The sequence below is a fragment of the Oryctolagus cuniculus genome, chromosome 8 (genome assembly GCF_051225735.1).
Source record: "Oryctolagus cuniculus isolate XC-2025 breed Fujian yellow rabbit chromosome 8, ASM5122573v1, whole genome shotgun sequence".
NCBI classification, from domain to species: domain Eukaryota; kingdom Metazoa; phylum Chordata; class Mammalia; order Lagomorpha; family Leporidae; genus Oryctolagus; species Oryctolagus cuniculus.
Genome location: NC_142874.1, coordinates 101,805,010 through 101,827,131, shown reverse-complemented (window position 1 = coordinate 101,827,131; position 22,122 = coordinate 101,805,010). Strand labels below are relative to the sequence as shown.

General features: G+C 37.8%; 1 protein-coding gene across 3 annotated transcripts in view; it reads left to right on the top strand.

Moving 5' to 3' along the window:
- The window catches only part of GRID2 (glutamate ionotropic receptor delta type subunit 2), a 1,603,946-nt gene that overhangs the window by 946,892 nt on the left and 634,932 nt on the right, over window positions 1-22,122 (top strand). For all 3 annotated transcript variants that reach the window (XM_051819557.3, XM_051819556.3, XM_002716957.6), the window contains exons 6-7: window positions 11,587-11,760; window positions 19,001-19,162. In XM_051819557.3, coding sequence (XP_051675517.1) covers window positions 11,587-11,760; window positions 19,001-19,162 — 336 coding nt within the window. The remainder of the gene's footprint in view (window positions 1-11,586; window positions 11,761-19,000; window positions 19,163-22,122) is intronic.

Sequence of the window (22,122 nt, the reverse complement as noted above, 5' to 3'; positions counted from 1 at the left end):
TTTCATCCTTTGAGAAATACCTGTTCAAGTCTTTTCTTAACTAGATTGTTGGTTTTGTTGTTGTTGAGTTTCTTGAGCTCTTTCTAGATACTGGATATTAAACCCTTATCAGTTGCAAAGTTTGCAAATAATTTCTCCCATTCTATCAGTTACCTTTTAACTTTGTTGAGTGTTTCCTTTGCAGTATGGAAGCTTTTTCATTTGATATAGTCCCATTTGTATATTTTTCTTTTATTCTTGTGTTTCTGGGGTCTTTTCCAAGAAGTCTTTGCCTGTGCCAATATCTTGCAGAGTTGGCCCAATGTTCTCCTCTAGTAATTTGATGTTATCAGGTCATAGATTTAGATCCATCATCCCTTATGAGTTGATTTTTGTATAAGGTATAAAGTAGAGGTCTTGTGTAATATTTCTGCATGTATAGATACAATTTTCCCAGCATCATTAGTTGCTGGGATTGATTTCAGCTCCTTGGTCAAGGATTAGTTGGTTGTAGATGTGTGGATTAACTTATGGTGTTTCTATTCAGTTCCATTGGTCTACAAGTCTATTTTTGTGCCAGTACCAGGATGATTTGATTAAACTGCCTGGTGGTATATCTTGAAAGCTGATATTGTGATGCCTCTGACTTAGATTTTTTTTTTTTGTGATTGCCTTAAATATTTAAGGTCTCTTGTATTTCCTTTTGTATTATAGCATTGTTTCTTCTAGAGCTGAAAAAAAATGTCATTTAGTATTGTGATTGACAGGAATTTATAGATTCCTGGTGATCCCAATGATATTAATTCTTCTAATTCATGAACATGGAAGATTTCTCTATTTTTTGTGTCTTCTATTTATTTCTTTAATGGTTTATAATTTTCATCATAGAGATCTTCACCTCTTTAGAAAAATTTATTCCAAGATATTAAAAATTTTTGTGACTATTGTGAATGGTACTGACATTACAAGTTCTTTCTTGGCCATGGCATTGTCTGTGTATAAAAAGACTATTTATCTTTGTGTGTTGATTTTATATCTGCAACTTTACTAAACTATCAATAGTTTCTTAGTGGAGTCTTTTGGTTTCCCTATATATAAGATTATGTCATCTGCAAATAAGGATAATTTGATTTCTTCCTTTACAATGTGTATCCTTTTTTTTAAATTTTTTAACTTTTATTTAATGAATATAAATTTCCAAAGTACAGCTTGTGGATTACAATGCCCCCCCCCATAACTTCCCTCCCACCCGCAACCCTCCCCTTTCCTTCTCCCTCCCCCCTTCCATTCACATCAAGATTCATTTTCGATTCTCTTTATATACAGAAGATCAGTTTAGCATACATTAAGTAAATATTTCAACAGCTTGCTCCCACACAGAAACATAAAGTGAAAAATACTGTTCGAGTACTAGTTATAGCATTAAATCTCAATGTACAGCACACTAAGGACAGAGATCCTACATGAGGAGTAAGTGCACAGTGACTCCCGTTGTTGACTTAACAAATTGACACTCTTGTTTGTGGCATCAGTAATCACCCTAGGCTCTTGTCATGAGTTGCCAAGGCTATGGAAGCCCCCTGAGTTCACCGATGCTGATTATATTTAGAGAAGCCCATGGTCAAAGTGGAAGTTCTCTCCTCCCTTCAGAGAAAGGTACCTCCTTCTTTAATGGCCTATTCTTTCCATTGGGATCTCACTCGCGGAGATCTTTCATTTAGGGTGTGGTTTTTTTTTTTTTTTTTTTTTTTTTTTTCCCAGAGTGTCTTGGCTTTCCATGCCTGAAATACTCTCATGGGCATTTCAGCTGGATCTGCATGCCTTAAGGGCTGATGCTCAAGCTGACCTACCTCAAACGGTAGAGTTAGAAACATACCAGGGGATTCCAATTCAATCCCATCGAGGTGGCATGTACCAATGCCATCTCACTAGTCCCAGTGATCAATTTCTGTTCACAGTTGATCATAATGATAGGACTAAGAACCAAAGGGATCACATAAACAAGAATAGTGTCTGAAAATACTAGCTGATAGAATAAAAAAGGGAGAGAACGATCCAACATGGGAAGTGAGATACACACCAGACCCATAGAATGGCAGATGTCCTAAACAGCACTCTGGCCACAATGTGTATCCTTTTGATTTCTGTTCTTGCATAAAGACTCTGGCTAAAACTTTCAGAACTATATTGAATAGCAATGATAAAAGTGGACATCCTTGTCTGGTTCTGGATCTTAATGGAAATGCTTCCAGCTTTTCCCCATTCATTATGATGCTGGCTTGGGTTTGTCATCTATTGCCTTGATTGTGTTGATGTATGTTCCTTAGATATCCAGTTCGCTTCAGGTTTTTATCATGAAAGGATGTTGTATTTTCTCTAATGCTTTCTCTGCACCTATTGAGATAATCATATGGCTCTTATTCTTCAATTTGTCAATGTGATGTGTCACATTTATTGATGTACATATGTTGAACTATTCTTGCATATCAGGGCTGAATCCCACTTGGTCTGAATGAATGATCTTTCTGATGTGCTGTTGGATTTGATTAGCTACTATTTTGTTGAGAATTTTTGTGTCTATGTTCATCAGGGATATTGGTCTACAGTTCTCTCTTTGTTGCATCTTTTTCTGGTTTTGGAATTAAGGAGACACTGGCTCATGAAAGGGATTTGGGGAGGATACCCTTCCTTTCAATTATTTTGAATAGTTTGAGAAGAATTGGAACTAGTTATTATTTAATAGTTTGGTAGAATTTTGTAGTGAAGTCTCTGGTCCTGGGCTTTTCTTTGGAGGGTCTTTATTACTGATTAGTCTCTATTTTGGTTAATGGACTATTTAGGCTTTCTATGTCTTCATTACTCAATTTTGGTAGATTTTATGTGTCCATAAATCTATCATTTTTTTCTAGATTTTCAAATTTGTTGGCAGATAGCTGTATGTATTAATTCATGGTGATTCATTTTTATTTCTGTGGTATCCATTGTAACAGCTCCTTTTTTATCTCTGATTTTATTAATTTCATTCTCCTAACTTATTTTTTTAGTTTGTTGGTCAATATTTATCAATTTTGTTTATTTTTTCAAAAAACCAGCTCTTAATTTCACTGATATTTTTTATTTTAATTTTGCCGTATCACATAGGTTTTTATATGTTGTATTGTCATTTTCATTAATTCCAAGGAATATTTTATTTCCTATTTGATTTCTTCTATAATCCACTGTTCATTTAGGAGCATGTTGTTCAGTCTCCATGGGTTTGCACATTTTCTGGGTTGCTTAAGTTGTTAATCTCATTCCATTGTGGTTAGAGAAGATGCATGGTGGATTCCAATTTTTTTTTTTTTAATTTGCTGAGACTTGCTTTATGGCCCAGCATATGGTCAATTCAAGAGACAGTTCCATGTACTAATGAGAAGAATGTGTATTCTGCAAGGGTGCAATTAAATCTTATAGGCATCAGTTAGGTCCATTTGTTCCATAGTGCAGATTATTTCTACTGTTTCTCTGTTGACAGTTTGTCTAGATGATCTGTCCACTGATGAAAGTGGGGTTTGAAGTCCCCCATTATTATTATATTTGAATCTGTGTCTCACTTTAGATCCATCACCATTGTTTTTAAATAGCCAGGCACTCTGGCATTGGATGCATATACATTTAGGAGATTCACAACTTCTTATTGAATTGAGCTTTTAATCATTACATAATGTCCCTCTTTGTTCCTTTTAACAATATTGGTGATAAAGTCTATTTTGTCTGATAGTAGGATGACTACTCCTCTGCATATATCTTTGTTGGTGAGATGTATTTCTTGTAGGCAACAAATAGATTTTTTAATCCAGTCAGCCAGTATTTATTTTTTAACTTGAGAATATAGACTATTTACATTCAAGGTTCTTATTAATAAGTAATGACTTTGCCCTTCCATTTTTCCATAAATATTTCTGTTGTTTACTTTAGATTTCCTTTGTTCTTTTATTAGGAGTTTTTCTGCCTTCACATTCTTTCATAATGATGCCTATCTTTCTGTGTTTCTGTGTGTAGCACATACTTAAGTATCATTTGTAATGCTTGACAAGTAGTAGCAAATCCTTCAATTTCTGTTTGTTATGAATGGTCTTTATTCACAAATAAGAACGTTGTAGAGTACAATATTCTGGATTGTCAGTGTTTTTCTTTGAAGTCTTATACTATGTCTCCATTCTCTCCTAGCCTCTACAGTTTGTAATGAGAAATCAGCTGTCAGTCTAATTGGACATCTCTGAAGTTAATCTGGCATAACTTTCATGCACATTTCAGAATCTTTTCTTTATGTTTTTTCGTGGGAAGTTTTAACTAAATGTTTTATGGTGAAGATAGTTTAAGGAGTTCTATGTGCTTAATGTAGTTGGGTTTCCTTTTCTTTCTACAAATTAGGAAAGGAATAGGACTTCACTGAATAGGCCTTCTGCTCCATGCTCTTTTTCTACACCTTCATGAACTCTTAAGACCTGTATGTTAAGTCATCTTATAGTATCTCATAAATCTCCAACTCTGTTTTTAACTTTTCTAATTTATTTTTTTCTTGTCTGACAAATATTTTCCAAAGATTTTTCCCCTGGCTCACATATTCTTTTCTTTAAAAGTTTTTATTTATTTACTTGTAAAGCAGAGTTACAGAGAAACAGAGGGAGAGACAGAGAGAAAGGTCTTCCATCCACTGATTCACTCCCCAATTGGCCACAATGGCCAGAGTTGGGGTGATATGAAGCCAGAAGCCAAGAGTTTCTTCAGGGTCTACTGCACACATACAGGGGCCCAACCACTTGGGTCATCTTCCACTGCTTTCTCAGGCAATTAGCAGACAGCTGGATAAGAATAGGAGCAACCAACATGAACCAGTGCCCACAGGAGATGCTGTGCTGCTGGTGGAGCCTTAGCCTACTGTACCACTTTGCCAGCCCCAGCTGGGATATTCTTTCTTCTGCCTCACAAAGTCTGTGATTAAGGCTTTCTACTGTATTTTTTATTTGACATGTTGAATCATTCATTTATAATATTTTGGTTTAATTTTTCTTCAATATACATATCACAGGAAAATTATTCATGTCATGTATTGATTTCTTTAATTCATAGATTTGCTTCTCATTGCTTTTGAGTAATCCTATGATCATTCTTTTTAATTTTTTTTCAGGAATTTCATCAATCTCTTCAACTTTACATTCTACTATTGAAGTTGTTGTGTTCCTTTGTGAGAGTCATATTGTCTTCCTTTTTCTTGCATCTTGCATTTCTACATGCGTTTGTGGAACTATTGTTGATTTTCTCCTCTGATGGCCTTTATTTTAAAATATGCCTCTGGTTTAGTGGAGTGTCTCATCCTTCAGTGGTTATTCAGAGGTGTGTCCTTGGTGGGTCCAGGAAGTGCTGGTCAGTGCTTGAGTACCATACAACAGTCCAGGTTGACACCCTCATTGGGTGTGGTAGATCTCCTCTGTTGTCAGCAGCGTGGAGCGTATGATAACATCAGCTTATATGATCAGTGTCTCACCTGCTCTCTGCTAAGATGATCAATGCTCAGGGCAAGCATATAGTGGCTGTCCACCCACTCCGGCATTTGCAAGAATCACACAAAGAATGTGCAAATTCAGTGTGAGCACAGAACACTCTGCAATGATCCGCCCCAGGCACTCTAGGGAAATCTGAGCCTCAGAAGCCAGACACATTAATTGCCCGGAGACACAGCTATTCTCCATGCCATATCGTACAGTCACAGAATTCCCACAGTCATCGTGTACAGGACTCCCACAGTCACAGAGAGCAGGAGATCCACTCTTAGCCCTGCAAGCGTCCTCCATTCATGGAGAGAGCTGAGGCTTCCCCAGAGCCAACTGCCTGTCAGTGTTCTGCCTTGGCAGTTTGAGTACAGGCACCAGTGATATACAGGGGAAGGGAGTGCCTCAAAGGTTTAAGTGGGTGCCCTGCTCCCTGCCAGCCTTCCTGGGCAGACTCAAAATAGTGGGGATCGCAGATTTGTTTCTTAGATTAAATACCCTAGTCACATGTGCACAAGCTGCGGCACCTTGCACTTGCTTTTCAAGATGGCGCTTATTCCCTGATATTCGCTGGGAGCCATTGTTGGGGTGATGGGAAGCAGGCTTCATGAGCTTAGGTGGATACCATGCCCTCTGCTGTTGCTCCAGGCCACATTTAATATCCATGTGGTCTGCAAGGTTCTACCTCAGGCAGTCTCACCAGTGACACTGGCTGCTGCAGTCCCCTCTCATATCTCTTTCAGAGAATGCCATCTCCTCCTGATGCTGATTCTCTGGATATTAGTTTTATTAAACTAGGTTCAAAGTCAGAGAATGAATGTATTTTCTGAATTTTCTCCCATAAGAAAAGATAACATGAGAAAAAAATATTCAAGTTCAGCCATTTCATTTCCACATGAGTCCGCTCAGCTGCTTTATGTTCTTTGACATAGCCTCCAGAAACTTGACGCTCATCCTGTTCTTATATACTTTTCATTTAAATAGTTGTTTATAAGATGAATTGTATTTTAATCTAGTTTCCATGAGAAAAAAAAAAAAAAAAAACAGGAATTTCTCAAATTTGCTAGGAAGCAAATAAACTCTTAAAGTAACACAGAAACTCCCGACAACATGTAAGTGCCCATTTCAGTGGAAGAAAGAGAACGTGAATCTGTCTAGTTTGGTTTGTGCAGCTATTATTTTGTTACTAATTTTAAAATGGGTTGCAAACATTTATTTAATCTTATTGCACCAATAGTTTTTTAGAGAGCAACTATAAATCAAAGTTGGCATTGTGCATCACGACATAAATTGATGCAGAACTTGAAAACAATATATTTTTTTCATTTGCATTAAGTGTGCTGTAATAATGAGAGGCTGTGCTAGCTCATACGGTGCAATCAATCATATGTTAGTACTTAGTGATGGTATTTATCTTCCCCCTGCAATCAGTGGATCAGCTCAGAACAGCCTTTCCATATAAGTATTGCGAATCCCTTCAGGGCCCTAAAGCAGATGGACTAGCACTTTATTTAAGTTTTACAAAAGTTGGAAATTGAGACAAGAAGATATGCACTATTTAGAGCTACAAAAAGCGTCAGACTTTATGTGCCTTTCTGTTCCCTGATAGTACTCAACTTGTCCTTTGATGTCCTCATCTGATTTTGCTGATTTCTTTTAAAAATACTTCAACCCATTATCATCCGCTGATCACCGCGATTAAAGAGGAAGTTATTGATTTAGGAGATTTTCCTTGAGGTTTAAAAAGTGTATACACGGCCGGCGCCATGGCTCAACAGGCTAATTCTCCGCCTAGCGGCGCCAGCACATGGGGTTCTAGTCCTGGTCGGGGCGCCAGATTCTGTTCCGGTTGCCCCTCTTCCAGGCCAGCTCTCTGCTGTGGCCAGGGAGTGCAGTGGAGGATGGCCCAGGTGCTTGGGCCCTGCACCCACATGGGAGACCAGGAGAAGTACCTGGCTCCTGGCTTCGGATCAGTGCGGTGTGCAGGCCGCAGCGCGCCGGCTGAGGCAGCCATTGGAGGGTGAACCAACGGCAAAGGAAGACCTTTCTCTCTGTCTCTCTCTCTCTCACTGTCCACTCTGCCTGTCAAAAAAAAAAAAAAAAAGTGTATATGCATAATGGATGTTTTCAGTTGTCTAATTCAGTGGTGAATTAAACTGCTCAGTAATAACCTGTTGAACAGAAACTCACCATTCCATTCCTCTTTCTGTTGGTACATGACCGACTGTTGATGTTGTCCAAATCATTTCAACATAAAGTTTGAATAATTGTCTCATGTTAACATTTAACTTCATGGAAACATCAAAGGTTGTCATTGTTCAAGAAGGAAGACTATTGACATACTAGAAAAAACATGTTTGCCAACTATGCCATATACTAGATGGATTAATCCGATCATGAAAATTTATTTTGAATTGTTTAATATTTTAAGGCATCCCAGTGAATTAAAATTTTAGGTATTAATCTTTAGAAGATGAATTGATAAAATCTTGTCCTTCATTCTTTCACTCAGAAAAAAAAATTTTTTTAAAGATTTATTTATTTGCTTGTAAGGCAGAGTTACAGAGAGACAGAGAGACAAAGACAAAGCTCAAACATCTGCTGGATTAGTCCCCAAATGGACACAATGGTTGTAGCCGGGCTGATCGGAAGTCAAGAGCCGGGAACTTCTTCCCTGTCTCCAACATGGGTACAGGGCCCAAGCACATTAGTAGAGAGCTAAATCAGAAGTGGAGCAGCCCATACTGCAGGCGGCACCTTTACACGCTATGCCACATTGGTAGCCCCCAGAAAAATTTTAATATCAGCACTTATTGAAGACCTACCATGAGCTAAGAATTTTGTTAGATGCTAAGAGGTAGGAGAATGACAAAGGGGGTGGTGAAAAGGGGAAGTAGGAAACTATTTTTCTGGAATAGTGTATATGGTCTAATTTGGCATCTGAGTTAAAGGGTTGTGAGAGTTTTCCTTTCCCTGAGTGTCTAGTCATGTAGTGTAAGCTGATCAGCACACGGATTTGGGACTTACTCAGTTCTCCCAAAGGATTTGTCCTGGGAAGTGGTGATTTCTGGACTGAGCTGCATCCCCAGCAAGTGTTTTATTGTTCCCTTCCTCTTTTGGTTGTATACAGTTCAGAAACAACCCCAAGAAACTATTAGAGGAAAGTAAAAATTTTCTTGGACATCTTCAAATTTTCTTGGACATATTCCTATTCATTGATTATTGATATATCATTAAATGAATTTTTGATTAGCCAAGTCAATTAGTTTGTGGGAAGAAGACCATATAAAGACATGTTTGTTCATTTTTATCGCAACATTAATTCTATTCATAAATATATTCAATCAAATAAAGACTACAAGAATGACAAATAATTTTCTAGTTCAGATTATTTTTTTAAGGTTTTATTTTTTTTATTTGAGAGGTAGAACTATGGACAGAGAGAAGGAGAGACAGACAGAAAGGTCTTCCATCCTCTGATTCACTCCACAAATGGCCACAATGACTGGAGCCAGGCTAATCTGAAGCCAAGAACCAGAAACCTCTTCCAGGTCTACTACGTGGATTCTAGGGTCCAAGCACTTGGGCCATCTTGACTGCTTTCCCAGGCCATAGCAGAGAGCTAGATCAGAAGAGGAGCAGCTGGGACACGAACCGGTGCCCATATGGGGTGCTGGCACCACAAGCAGAAGCTTAGCCCACTATGCCACAGCATCCACCCCTATAGTACAGTCTTAAACTTCTTTGAAGCTCAGAAAAGTTCTGTTTGTCTTAGCACAGATTGGTGGTGCTGGAGGCTCAGGAGAGAGTGCTAGTTCTTCACATGGTTATTTCAAAAAATCTTACAGTTTATATGTTACTCTTAAAACTCAGAGCTTTAAAACTGTACATCCTTATAGAGTGTATGATGGTGTCACGTTTTAATGCAGAATTTTACTTATGGTCTTTATTTTCCTTCCAAAGAATCTCCTTCCAGATTAAGTGATCACTTGTCTTTCAGCGTTTATATAATGTTGCAGCTGCTGCTTTTGAAATATGCCTTGCAAAATGCAGAAGTAAAGTTCTGTAAATATAAAGTAACGGCCTGATCAAGTTTTCCTACCACTATCAAACTGTTTTTGAGATCATGTGTCAAAACTAAAATTGCAAGTGAACTTTTTTTGAGACAGACTGTCTGTTATTCTCATTCAGGATGGCAGATACTTTCCGTCCAGAAAATTACTTTCTTTTCCCTTTCCCAAATAATAATAGACAAAATATACTCAATTCAAATTGGCATGTCTTCAGGTACACTGGAGTTATTGAGGCACCTGAGAACTTCAGTTTTTGGCACCTATAAAAAGTATCCCCTCCTTTTAATGGTTTGAAAACAGTCCTCTTAAAGTATTTTACTGGTGAGAGGTGACTTTATTGTTTCTTGTAGAATCATGAGGCTATTAAGTATTGAAATGATATATCTTTATAATCTCAATTCCTTTCATTAATAAATATTTATGTAAATAATTCCTGTAGGAAAATGTGTACTTCATGTGTAATTACTTCAGAGGGTATCTCTTTTGTGGTCATTTAAAAATTCATCTTTTGAGTGCAGAGTATTTTGAATGAAGATCGTGGAATCTCCCTGTCTCTTTAGTTATAAACTAAGAATAAAGACCATGTGGGTCAGTGTCATTCAATGTCAGCAGAAAATGAGATGCTGATATTGTATTTAGCACTTTGCAAAACATATAGTATGCACTTATTAAATATACATTTTTACTCTAGTTTACTGCTTGACAAAATGTTGAAAAATTTTAGCATTACTAAGGAAAAATAACCACATATATAACACAACTTAGTTAATATTGTGAAATAAATGGTATGGATCTCTACTGAATTTTAGATGAAAGTTTCTGCTATACAACTTCTGAAAATTTTTTTAAAATTGAGAGAGAAGTGCCACATGTTCTCCCTTATATGTGGGAGCTAAATTGTAAAAACAAACAAAAACAAAAGAAAAAAATAAAGAAATGTCTGTGTGTATCCGTATTGCTGCAAATATAGTTCTGTAAAACTTTATTTTGTACCTTTGTGAAGCCAATGATTATACTATTATAAATTTAATGATCTGTGATTACTTTCAAATCTACTGTATATGGGTGAAATGGTCATTTTTTTCATTCAATTATTGTTTATACTGGTTGTCTGAATTCCCACTAGAGTCTTTTTGCTTGTTAAATTTATTATTTTGCAAAGTATTAAGCCTTTTTACTGTAATGTAAATTTAAATTATGTTATCTCAATAACTTAAAAGAAAAGGTGAAGGAAGGAAGGTTAGAGTAAGAGGGAGGAAGGGAATATCATTATGTTCTTAGAATTGTACCTCAAACCACATTAAATCTGTTGAAAAGTAATTAAAATGAAATTTAAAAAATTAAAGATATAATAACATTACTAATACTAATTAACTTTTGAATGCTTATGGTTAATTTTAGGGCTTAAAATGGAATTGACAGACAACTGTTTAATTTTACTTTGTGAATAGATCACAGAGAATTAAAAAGTGACCAGCTCTTTGCCAGACAGAGTTTTTGGTAACCAGTGAAATGATACTAACTACTGAATAAAACCATTTTTCATGGCACATCAAGCCCTAATGAAACAGAATTCCTGATATTACACTGGAAAAAGCTAATGGCAGGTGTTACTTTATTTTAAAAAAATATGTATTTCATAATGATCATAAGGACTGAATTTTAAATCTAACATATTTTGTGGCTTTTTTCAATATTTAACCACATCTATACTTTTCCACAGAGTTCATTATAAACTTATTTTAATTAAGCATATTTAAGTCAATTCCTCTGGTTAGAATTATTTAGGAATTACTGTATCAAAAAAAAAGCATAGACAACAACTCCAAATGGGTGGGTCATTTCAATAGCACGTGTTGTTTTCATTTGGATATGTATGAAGGCAGTAAGCAAACATAGTAATGTGACAGAATTCCTTAACATTTCCAAATAACAGCATACTGATTTTGTGGTTCTGTTACTGGGTTAAAACACTTGTCATTCTTTCGTTTCTCGTCTTATAGGAAATAAATGATATGGATGTACAAGAACTTGTCAGAAGGTCAATCGGAAGGTTAACAATTATTCGGCAGACATTCCCCGTCCCCCAGAATATAAGTCAGCGATGTTTCCGTGGCAACCATCGGATATCTTCCACACTGTGTGATCCCAAGGACCCGTTCGCTCAGAACATGGAGGTATACTCTACATGCCGGGTATTTCTGCAGAGTGCTTTGTTGGGCAATTGCTGAGAGAGCTTTCTGAGTTACAGTGGATTCAGCATTGTACTTGCTTGCCATTTCTGAACATTTCTCCTCCTCCAGCAGTCTCCTAAGTCTGTTGGAGAATACTAAGAACCTGGTTTTGATCTTTTTTGATCCCATTATAGAAAAAAAAGTCTTCTTGCTCAATAAAAATATACCAAGTAAAGATTATTTCTAAGAAAGTACATCCACAGCATTTCTTCTGTGATTGCTATTCCTAGTGCCAGACTCCAAATTTTTAAGCTATTAAATTTGCAGGCCGTTTTTGCATACAAAGGACATAGCTATTTATATTCTTTTTTAAAAGATTAGTCTTTAGTTTGAAGAACCAGTGCCAAAAAACAGTTTAGAAATGCAAAAATGCTACAGTGTGATATACTCCCGTGCAGCTCGGATAGGATGGTGCTAAAAGTTTCACCATCAAGAATACAATAAAGAATTGAAAGCAAGCAAATAAAATCTCTGAACAGCAAAGTAGAGAACACTGAACCCCTGTTGCTTACTCATGAGAATCCCTGTAACTACTCCACCTGGTGCCTATTTCTTTTTCTTGAGGAAAACCTGGTCAGATCCCTTTTCCCTTTTGCAGGTCGTTCAATGTCAAGGGGGTGTTACATGGAAAGCAGACACACCAACCACAGCAGGGAGCCACGGGGGAGCCTTGTTGAGCAGGGCAAGAAACAGGAAGTGAAGAATCGGTCAGATACTCTAACTCATGTTAGTGTGGGGCTCATCAGTGTGGCACTGTTCATAATTTTGTCCCAGGGTATCACTGTTGGATAATGCTAGCATGTTAGTGAATATTTAAACAATAACCCTGAGACACCCGCAATGATTGATGTCATGATCAATTTTTGATGCCAGAAAGACATGATATATTTTAGAACCCTGTTCCTTTAACATTTTTACTGTGGAAAGCATTTTGGTAGTTAGAGGCAGTTAGTTTCCTAAATGACTTTTCCTTTGGAAGTAGAACCCCACAAGCTCCATATCATTAAACGCCTTTGAATTTTCTTAAGATGAACTAATATTTATCCAACCATTTCTTCACATTTATTAGCATTGAAATGGGCAACATGGCTCCAGGATCATTACCCATGGAACTTTCTGCTCCCTACTGGATTTTAAACTCCTAAAAAAAGGGCCCTCTCCAGATCTGGCACCATAAAATCCTATAGTTTACTTCTCTAACATTTCCTCCATCATGTATCATAATGCTTTGCACCTCTGTGCATATTTGTGAGTTTCAGTGAATTAAGGAAAAAGCAATGATCAAGCAAACACTTCTGAAGCCTTAGGAAGGCCTGTTTAGATTTTAGTGCCACGCCTACTGATATGCTGATAATAGGTCACTTTTGCATATTGACAGGTCATGAGTATAACTAATTGAAAAGGGATAGAATTCTAAATGGAGAAAACATAGAAGGATTTTGACTTAGAAAATTATGACATATTGAAGGCTGTTCCTATCAAAAGAAGTAGCAGGAAGTGAAGTAGAAACTTGAAAATTATTGACTATGTCATTTAGGGACAGTATGAAGTATTTTAAGCACATCTGCCTTTTTGCTTGGTCCTTCCATTCAGTTAATGAGATCCTTGAAGTCAGATATTTTATTTCTGTGGCACACAATACACCTGATGCATTATAGCATATCTTTATCGTAGTCCCCACAAACTAACAGGTGGAAGAAAGCCAAACAATTGCTCTTTCTTCAAGGATTTGTTACACATTAATTTTTGTTACATGTGATAGAATTTGGCTAAATATTTAACATATAAAAATAAAACTGATAGAAACTTTTATGCAAGAAGCTTTATATAATTAAGGGTTGGAAGGTGGGGCTCTTGATTTAAACTATTCCACTAAAAGCACAACAATTGATAAATAGACTAATCTTGATGAAAATCTTCATCTCACTGAATTTTGAGAAAGAAAAATAATAAATTGGTATTTTTGATTAAATTCTGATCAATAGTATACCACTGACTGATAATTTGGAAGTAGGGAATTCCCTAGGAGAAATCGGTCTTACAACTTGGAATCTATAAAAACAACACAAATAAATGTGACTGCAGACAGACTTATACCTTAGAATTCAGATGGGTGCAATTAAAAATTTTCAGAAAACATAAAAGTATGTAAATATGACTCTAGTGAACTCTAAAAACAGAAACTCAACTACAAAATTGTGTTAATCAATGTTAAGAGAGCAGAAGAGGGTGCAGTGGGCCCATGTAGACCTCTTTGGGCTGGTACCTATTTTAATGTACAAGGAAGGGAGATGACATTTAGAAAGAACAGAGAACAAGTTTCACAAACTTAAATTTGTGCCAGACAGACTGAATCCAGGATTAGCTAAAGTTGCAAGACAAATATAAAGGGAAATAGTGTTTTTAGCAATATGTAGAATGAAAAAGAAGTCATCCATTGACTGCTTCCTGAAACTGATATCAGCTTGTCTGCTAATGGAGAGAAAACAGAAACATTCAAATCCTTTGGATTTTGTTTTCTCTGTCAAAAACAAAGTAATATTTAAATTGGTAAGATTAGAGTTAAAGTCAATAAAAGAAGAGTAAATCAACATGCCTGGCAAGCAGATGTAATTGCAATATCGTAACTTAGAAATACTAGAGGAATACTTGGGAAAAGGACCAAAATATGAGAGCAATATATTGTCCAAATTTTCAAAGGTAAGGAGAAGATATTCTGACAATCAGAGTTTAGTATACTAAGCATGTCCATTTAGAGAGCTATTGAATATTTTATCAAATAAATGATTTGATGGTAGTTAAAATAAGACAATTTAAGAATAAACACTTACAAACCCAGCCCTCTTAGACAGGTTTTGTAGATTGGGAGACTATTATATATATATTGTTTGCTGAATTCTATTTGCTGCTTGACAGAATTCCTTGTGAAAAACTTTTTGAAGTTATTGAAAGGTCAGAATAGATTGGTGCCACTCACGAGTTTTACCAGTGGGCTCCTTGAGAGCACAAGATAATAAACAATCTGGACTTAGGGGAAAAAATGAAAATATTTAAATGTCTAATAATTACTCTCAGAAACTATAACATGATTTTCTATAAAATTGAAAATCATGCCTGAAATAATTTGCCTATTATTTAGTTGTATTTCCCCACTATTCAAGCAAAAATTAATATTCTTAGAACTATCAATCAAATCTTTGCATGATATGATATGTCTAAAATATGCCTTTCATGTATTCTAAAGCTTTGTATAATTCCTAATATGTATAACTTGCACCCAGGGGTTTTACCTTCAGTTTGAGAGATATGGAACCAGAAAAACGCCCAAACTGCACTGATAAATATTTCACCTTGAAATGCAAGCAACTCTTTGTGGTCATCCATAAGAGTCTATCTTTTGATCTAATATTTTCAAAATGTTTATCACTACATATATGTAAATGAATATATCATGCCTATCAAATTTGTAAATTATGTAACTGGAAGAGAGAAAGCTTATGTTGTATTGCATAGTCAAATCCAAATTATTAATATTGACTGAATAATAAGCCTGAAAATTGAAATTTCAAAGATAAAATACAGGTTCAAAATCAATTAGACTAAGTCTGGATATTAGAATTCTGGTTTGACAGCTGTTCAAAGCTGTTAAGTTGAAGGTAAATTCAGTATGAGCTTAGTGCAAGTCATATTTGCTGTAATCCATTTTAATATATCTTGGGCTCTACGTCAGAAGCATTTTGCCAAGAGCAAGAGAGATAATATCTTACCCTACTCTCTCCTTGTCAGATCACATCTGCAGTGATGTGTCACTTCTGGTTGCTAAAGTTTTTTTTTTTTTTAAGATTTATTTATTTATTTGAAAATCAGAGTTACACAGAGAGAAGGAAAGGCAGAGAGAGAGAGAGAGAGAGAGAGAAAAAGAGAGGTCTTCCATCTGCTGGTTCACTCCTCAATTGGCTATAATGGCCAGAACTGCACCAATCTGAAGCCAGGAGCCAGGAGAGCTTCTTCTGGGTCTCCCACACAGGTGCAGGGGCCCGAGGACTTGAACCATCTTCTACTGCCTTCCCAGGCAATAGCAGAGAGCTGGATTGGAAGTGGAGCAGCCAGGACTCAAACCAGCTCCCATATGGGATGCTGGCACTGTAGGCAGCGGCTTTACCTACTATGCAACAGCACTGGCCCCCTTGTTACTAAAGTTTTAACAGAAACATTGAAAAACAAGAAAAGGATCAAGGATGATAGTTGACATGATGATAAATCTTGAAGTTTCTAACAGATAAAGAACAACTGCAGGAAAGAGGATAGTCCCATTTTGAGAGGTTATCACATGGAGGTATGCAAGATGGCACCACCAAAATGTCATGTTTGGATAGACTCCAGTTTATCAGATTTCTCATATCTTTTTCTTTTAAAAAATTTTATTCATTTATTTGAGAGTCAGAGGAAGGGATAGACAGAGAGACGTCTTCCATCCATTGGTTTACTCCCCAAATGGCTGGAGCTGAGCCAATGATCTGAAGACAGGAGCCAGGAGCTTCCTCCAGGTCTCCCATGTGGTTGCAGGAGCCCAAGCATTTGGACCATCATCCACTGCTTTACCAGACCTAAAGCAGAGAGCTGATTTGGAAGAGGAGGATCCAGGACATGAACCGGAACTCATATGGGATGTCAGTGCCACAGAGGGAGGCCCTGCCCTCAGCGCCATCCCCAGATATCTCATATCTTTAACTCCTGTCAAACCCACCTGACTTTAAACTGGACTTCCTTTATTTCATGTCTTTCCAGTCTTTGACTTCGTTTATTTGATGATTGTTTACCAAAAACCAGATTTGTTCTAGGTTCCAGGCTATATCTAAGGGACATGAAGTATAGGGAAAGAAAAGTATAAGATGGGGAGGGCGGAGATGTACAACTGAAGTAGGAGTCTCTGTCTAGGAGAAACTAGTATTCTAGTCGGAAAGGCAGATAACCGAGTGGCTAGTATCCCATGTGTCAATAGAGGCAAGCGTTGAAGCTTCTGGGAGAGAAAAGAAGACTGCTCAGCAGAGTCTCGTGGAGGTGAGAATGAGAGGGGGGACTCTCCTAGCAGGTAACCTTTAACCAACTACTGGAAGACGTTAACTAGCGTGAGGAAGGTGAAGAGACATCAAATGATGCTACCACCACAATCTCATATACATGCTTAAAGCCATCAGTCAAAGAGAAGCAAAATCAAGACAGACAAGAGGAAGCAACTTTGAAGCAGTGCAGCCAGGAAAGTTTAGAACAAGGCCAGATAATTGCATATTATTTAAAAAACTGTTTATTTATTTTCATATCCTGAAAGGCAGAGTGACAGAGAGGAAAGTGGAGGGGAGAGAGAGAGAGAGAGAGAGAGAGAGAGAGAAATATCTTCTGTCTGCACATTCAACAGCCAGGGATGGGCCAGGTTAAAGCCAGGGTTTCCCACAGGGGTGACAGGGGCCCAAGCACTTGAGCCATCATCTGCTGCCTCCGAGGAAAAACTAGCAGGGAGCTGAATCAGAAGCAGAGCAGCTGGAACTTAAACCAGCACTCTGATACGAGGTGCGGGCAGCCCGAACAGGGTCTTCATCTGTGCTGGCACAAGGTCCACCCCATAGCAGATCATTATGTGGACTCTGTCCAGGCGTTTTCCCTGGGTTGTGGGATACAGCCTACTCATCCTTCATGCTGCTTCTACATCTTTCTATTGGTCTTCACAGTCTGATTCTGACTTGAATTTTGATTCATGGGCTACTATTAATTTCAAGTCTCACACTCCATTTGTAGCATGTTTCAGTCATTATCTTCCTATCCCCTCTGTAATTATCTGGGTGGAGTGTGCGGGGCCGGGGTGGGGGGGGTGTTTCCATTTAAGGAACAAACTTGAATGTCTGAAATATGTGAGTGTTCCATGTCTCCTCAAAGAAAACCTACTTTCTGAAAGTATTAGAAAATATTGCTCAACAAACAGAAATGGTTAAAATTTTCCTAGGATGTGAAAAAATACACATAACACTGCTAGGAAGCACTTATTAACAGCTGTGCATAGCATTAAACTAATCATCACAGTAGTTAAAGCCTAGATCTATTCTGTGTTGTAAGCAGTCTGTTTCGTAAGTTTTCTTCATGATTAATTATACCCAAAGGACTATCTATACAGTGTTTTTCCGCCTGTGTTTTTAGGAAAAATTATGAAAACAAGGGACTTTTTAAAACCTCAGAAAAAAATGTTTTAAGATGAAACTGATTTGCATTACTACATTGATTCCTCCAGTTTTAATATGATATTGTGATATAAAATCTGAGGTAATAATAAGCATTTTACAACTTTAATCAACCTAGGATCCCTTTTGGTGTCGATGTTTTTGAATAACTTTTAATTTCTCTGATAACTTATTGACAACACGGACAGTCATGCTGGCAGGACATAATTGCAAATATTGGTTATAAATCAACTTTCAATCCATATAGAAAGAAGATCATGACACGCTTGCTACAGAAGAAAAAAGTACTAATGGAAACCCACATTCTCAAAGAGTTAACAATTGATAATATTTGCCAGTCAATGAATTGCAGTGCCTGTGTATATCAGCATACTTTCATACAGATCCTTGATCATTGTGATATTTATGAATGGCTCTGGTTGGTCTCTTTCCTTTGGTCATGACAACATCCCCAGTGACACAAATATATACACAGCTAGCTGCTGCTTTTTTGTACCATGGCGCTCACCTTATATATATGATCAAATTGAGGTTTCTCCACTGAATAACTAATATGCAAAAACTTGACATATTCAAAAATGTATTATTCAGTTTGCCCTTCTAATCTAAAACCTCTAGAATTCTACCTCTTCAGAAAGAAATAAGGGCCAGTGATTTTCTAAGGTCTGACATTAACAGCCTTGCTCTGTCAAAACTTCTCTCTCTCTCCCTTTTTTTATCTTCTCTTTCATACCTAAATAAGCTGAAAAAGCAATTGAGGCATACAGTCAGACAAGACTTCATATTCAATAGCAAAGTTGCCAGGAAAAGGAAAGAAAGAAACCTTCTGCTTAAGAAATCACCTAGTCAACCACTCATCTATGACGTGCACAGAAGCGGCTTCACTGATGGTTTTCGTATTCTTGGTGGTTGGCATCCATGACTCTAACAATCGCTCCCTAATGTCTTTTCAGATTTCAAACCTTTACATATATGACACGGTGCTGCTGCTTGCTAACGCGTTTCATAAGAAGCTAGAGGACCGAAAATGGCACAGCATGGCAAGTTTGTCCTGTATCAGAAAGAACTCGAAGCCCTGGCAGGGAGGGCGCTCCATGCTGGAAACCATTAAGAAGGTAACCTCAGAGCCGTGTTTCACCCTTGCTAACTTTCCTGTAAACAAGTCTTTTAGAAGGATTGCTTTTTTCTCACTCATCTGGCTAATTCAAAGCAGAAAATAGTGTGACAGGGAAACAAAAATGAGAAACGTCAGAGAGTCACCAACATACGAACAAAGGGAGGCCTTATTTATTTATAAAGGAATTCTATGCAAGTAAAAATTGATGGTCGAGATCTTTTAAATTGCCCTGGCTACATCATTAGGGTTAGAATTTCTCAAATTATTGTGTTGCTGTAACAAAGTACATAAAATTGTGCATTAATTTTTCTTTTAACCACACTAGCAACTGAGCAAATTTCCAGCAGACTTCCTGGTTTTTCATTTAGATGATCCATGGTAAGGCTTTGGATGTGGTGACCTTTAATCCGTCTTAGGACAGAGATATGGCCTATGAACAGCAAATGCAGTGCAGCACCTGTGAACTATTTGGGGTACTTGATTGCATTCTTCTCCACTGGCAAGGGGTTGCTTAGCCTGGCTGCGGCCTGCTTGGCGGAGCTCCCTGGTCCATTCCCAGAAGGCAGTTCCTGTTATTGAGCTCTTCCCTGTAGTCTAAGTGTTCTGTGGTTTATTAGCCTCTTCGTCATGTCATCCATGCTGACATTTTCCGTTTGTCTTGCACAGCTTCTTGGATTTAAAATGAAATGATAAATGAAGCAAACAAATGTCTCCTGTACCATTTACACAAAGGAGACAGCCACTTGGGTTTACATTCTTTATTTTGCCCATCCTTTTTCATTCTGCATAGGTTTGCCTTTTTCTCCTGAAACAAAAAGAAAAATAGCTAGTTAATGGAGATATGAATGGACTTGGAAAGTCAGAGAAAAATCAAGAAAGTGAACCTTAGAAGTGAAGTGAATGCACACACACACACACACACACACACAAACCAGAAAGTAAAGAACTATTTCAGCTGTAATATAGCCTGGATTTTTCTCTCGGTGCTGTTTCCTCTTTGCAAAAGAGCTGCTCTACTGAGAATTTAGGTTCCTATTAACAGAAGTATACTGGAGAAATTAAATGTATTGAGTATATTGGCAGAGCAGCATTTTTCAGCCGAGAGATGAATGTCCAATAAAAACTCAAAGTGTTGCCAAAATTTCCCAGCCTATCTTTGTGGAGAGCTGGCAGGTATGAATCCACGGGAGGTTGTTGAACATGATTCTGATGCTGCCAATTTATTAATTCATGGTTTGGCCAGGGTGTGGGAGCCTGAATATAATCATTCTCTGCAGCTTTCTCACAAACACAAGACAATGGTTTAGGAGGTTGCTTAGGAAACACTTTTTTAGTGAAAGTGTTAGTGGGAAGGAAGGAGAGACAACAGAATATAAGGCATTTCTCATGTTGCAACTCAGTACATAAAATGTTACTGTTAGGAAACTGATAATCAAAACAGGACTGTCACTGGGGCACAGTGGGTTAAACCCACACTCGCAACACCAGCATCCCATATGGAGTACCAGTGCTCTGCTTCTGACCCAGCTTCCTGGTAATGCACCTTGCAGGGCAGTGAGTGATGCCCCAAATGCCAGGGCTCCTGTCATCCATGTGGGAGAGCAGGATTGGGTCCTGACTTCAGTCTGGCCCAAACCTGGTTCTGGTGGCCATTTGGGTAGTGAATCAGTCTGTCTCTGTTTCTCCCTCTCTCATTGCCACTCTGCTTTTCAAGTTGATAAATATACCTTCTAAAAATCAAATAAAGATTTAATACAGGGATTATGGAATTTTCTTTGGGGGACTATTTGCATATTTGTCCCTGTAAAGTGTCTTTCCCAGTGTCATTATTTAAAGGAGTATACCCAGTTAGTAAATGTACACCCAGAGACCACATTTGGATGAGATATAAACGACTGAGAATGTTCACTTTCTTTATTTTTCGCTTCACAGTTTAAACTGTCCTGAAACATGGAGTTGTGGAGTTTTTTCCAGTCATGTTGCCTTTTGCCCCACATGAGTACTTTGGGTCATCCTCTTCAGATGTGGAGGCCGCTGATAGTCCACACTCCAGGGGTGAGAGGAAGCTTAGCACCCACAGCAACTCTGGGGAGAACAGAGCAAGCCCAGGCAGATCCAGGCTACTTTGGGCAAGGGAGAAGGAGTGAGCTGGACCTGCCTGCTGGGAGAAGGTGGGGCTAGAAGAAAGCCCCGCCAATGTAGATTGGAGATTTTAAAAACTTCAATTTCCCTAGGGAGTCAAATACGGAGGTGCATGGTAGATTTTCTTAATCAGCTTTTCCGAGCGACCCCAAAGGGGAAAGGGAATGTCTAAGAAGTCTGCAGGAAAGCATCAGAAATGCGGTCGGGCTCTTTGTTACCAGGGGACATTCTAGTGATAAATTCTTAATTGCATTCAGGTAAACACAACATGGCCATATGAAGGGCCTGCTCTTACAAATTTTATGAGTAAGAATAAAAACTAGTTTCTTTCCACAAATCCACTATTATCCTCGTTATGGGGATGATACAAGTGAGCTTAAACATAACTCAGTTGACATAAGTCACGGAAATGTCCAGTATAGGGGAGGTGGCTGTTTCTCAGATACTCTGCTGCAGCCTTACACTTCATTGTATGAATTAGTGGAACAAATGCCTCTCCATTTGTTTTTCATTTTAAAGAATTAGAGATTAATTCTCAATATTTATTTTTCCTGGTTATGATCAATACCTCCATGCCACTGTTATTTTCATGAATCTTAGATGATTTTTGAGAGATTCTAACTTTTTTTTCGATGGGCAGAGTTAGCGAGAGAGAGAGACGGAGAGAAAGGTCTTCCTTTTTTCCATTGGTTCACCCCTCAGTGGCCGCCACTGCCGGCACACTGTGCAGATCCGAAGCCAGGAGCTAGGTGCTTCCTCCTTGTCTCCCATATGGGTGCAGGGCACAAGGACCTGAGCCATCCTCCACTGCACTCC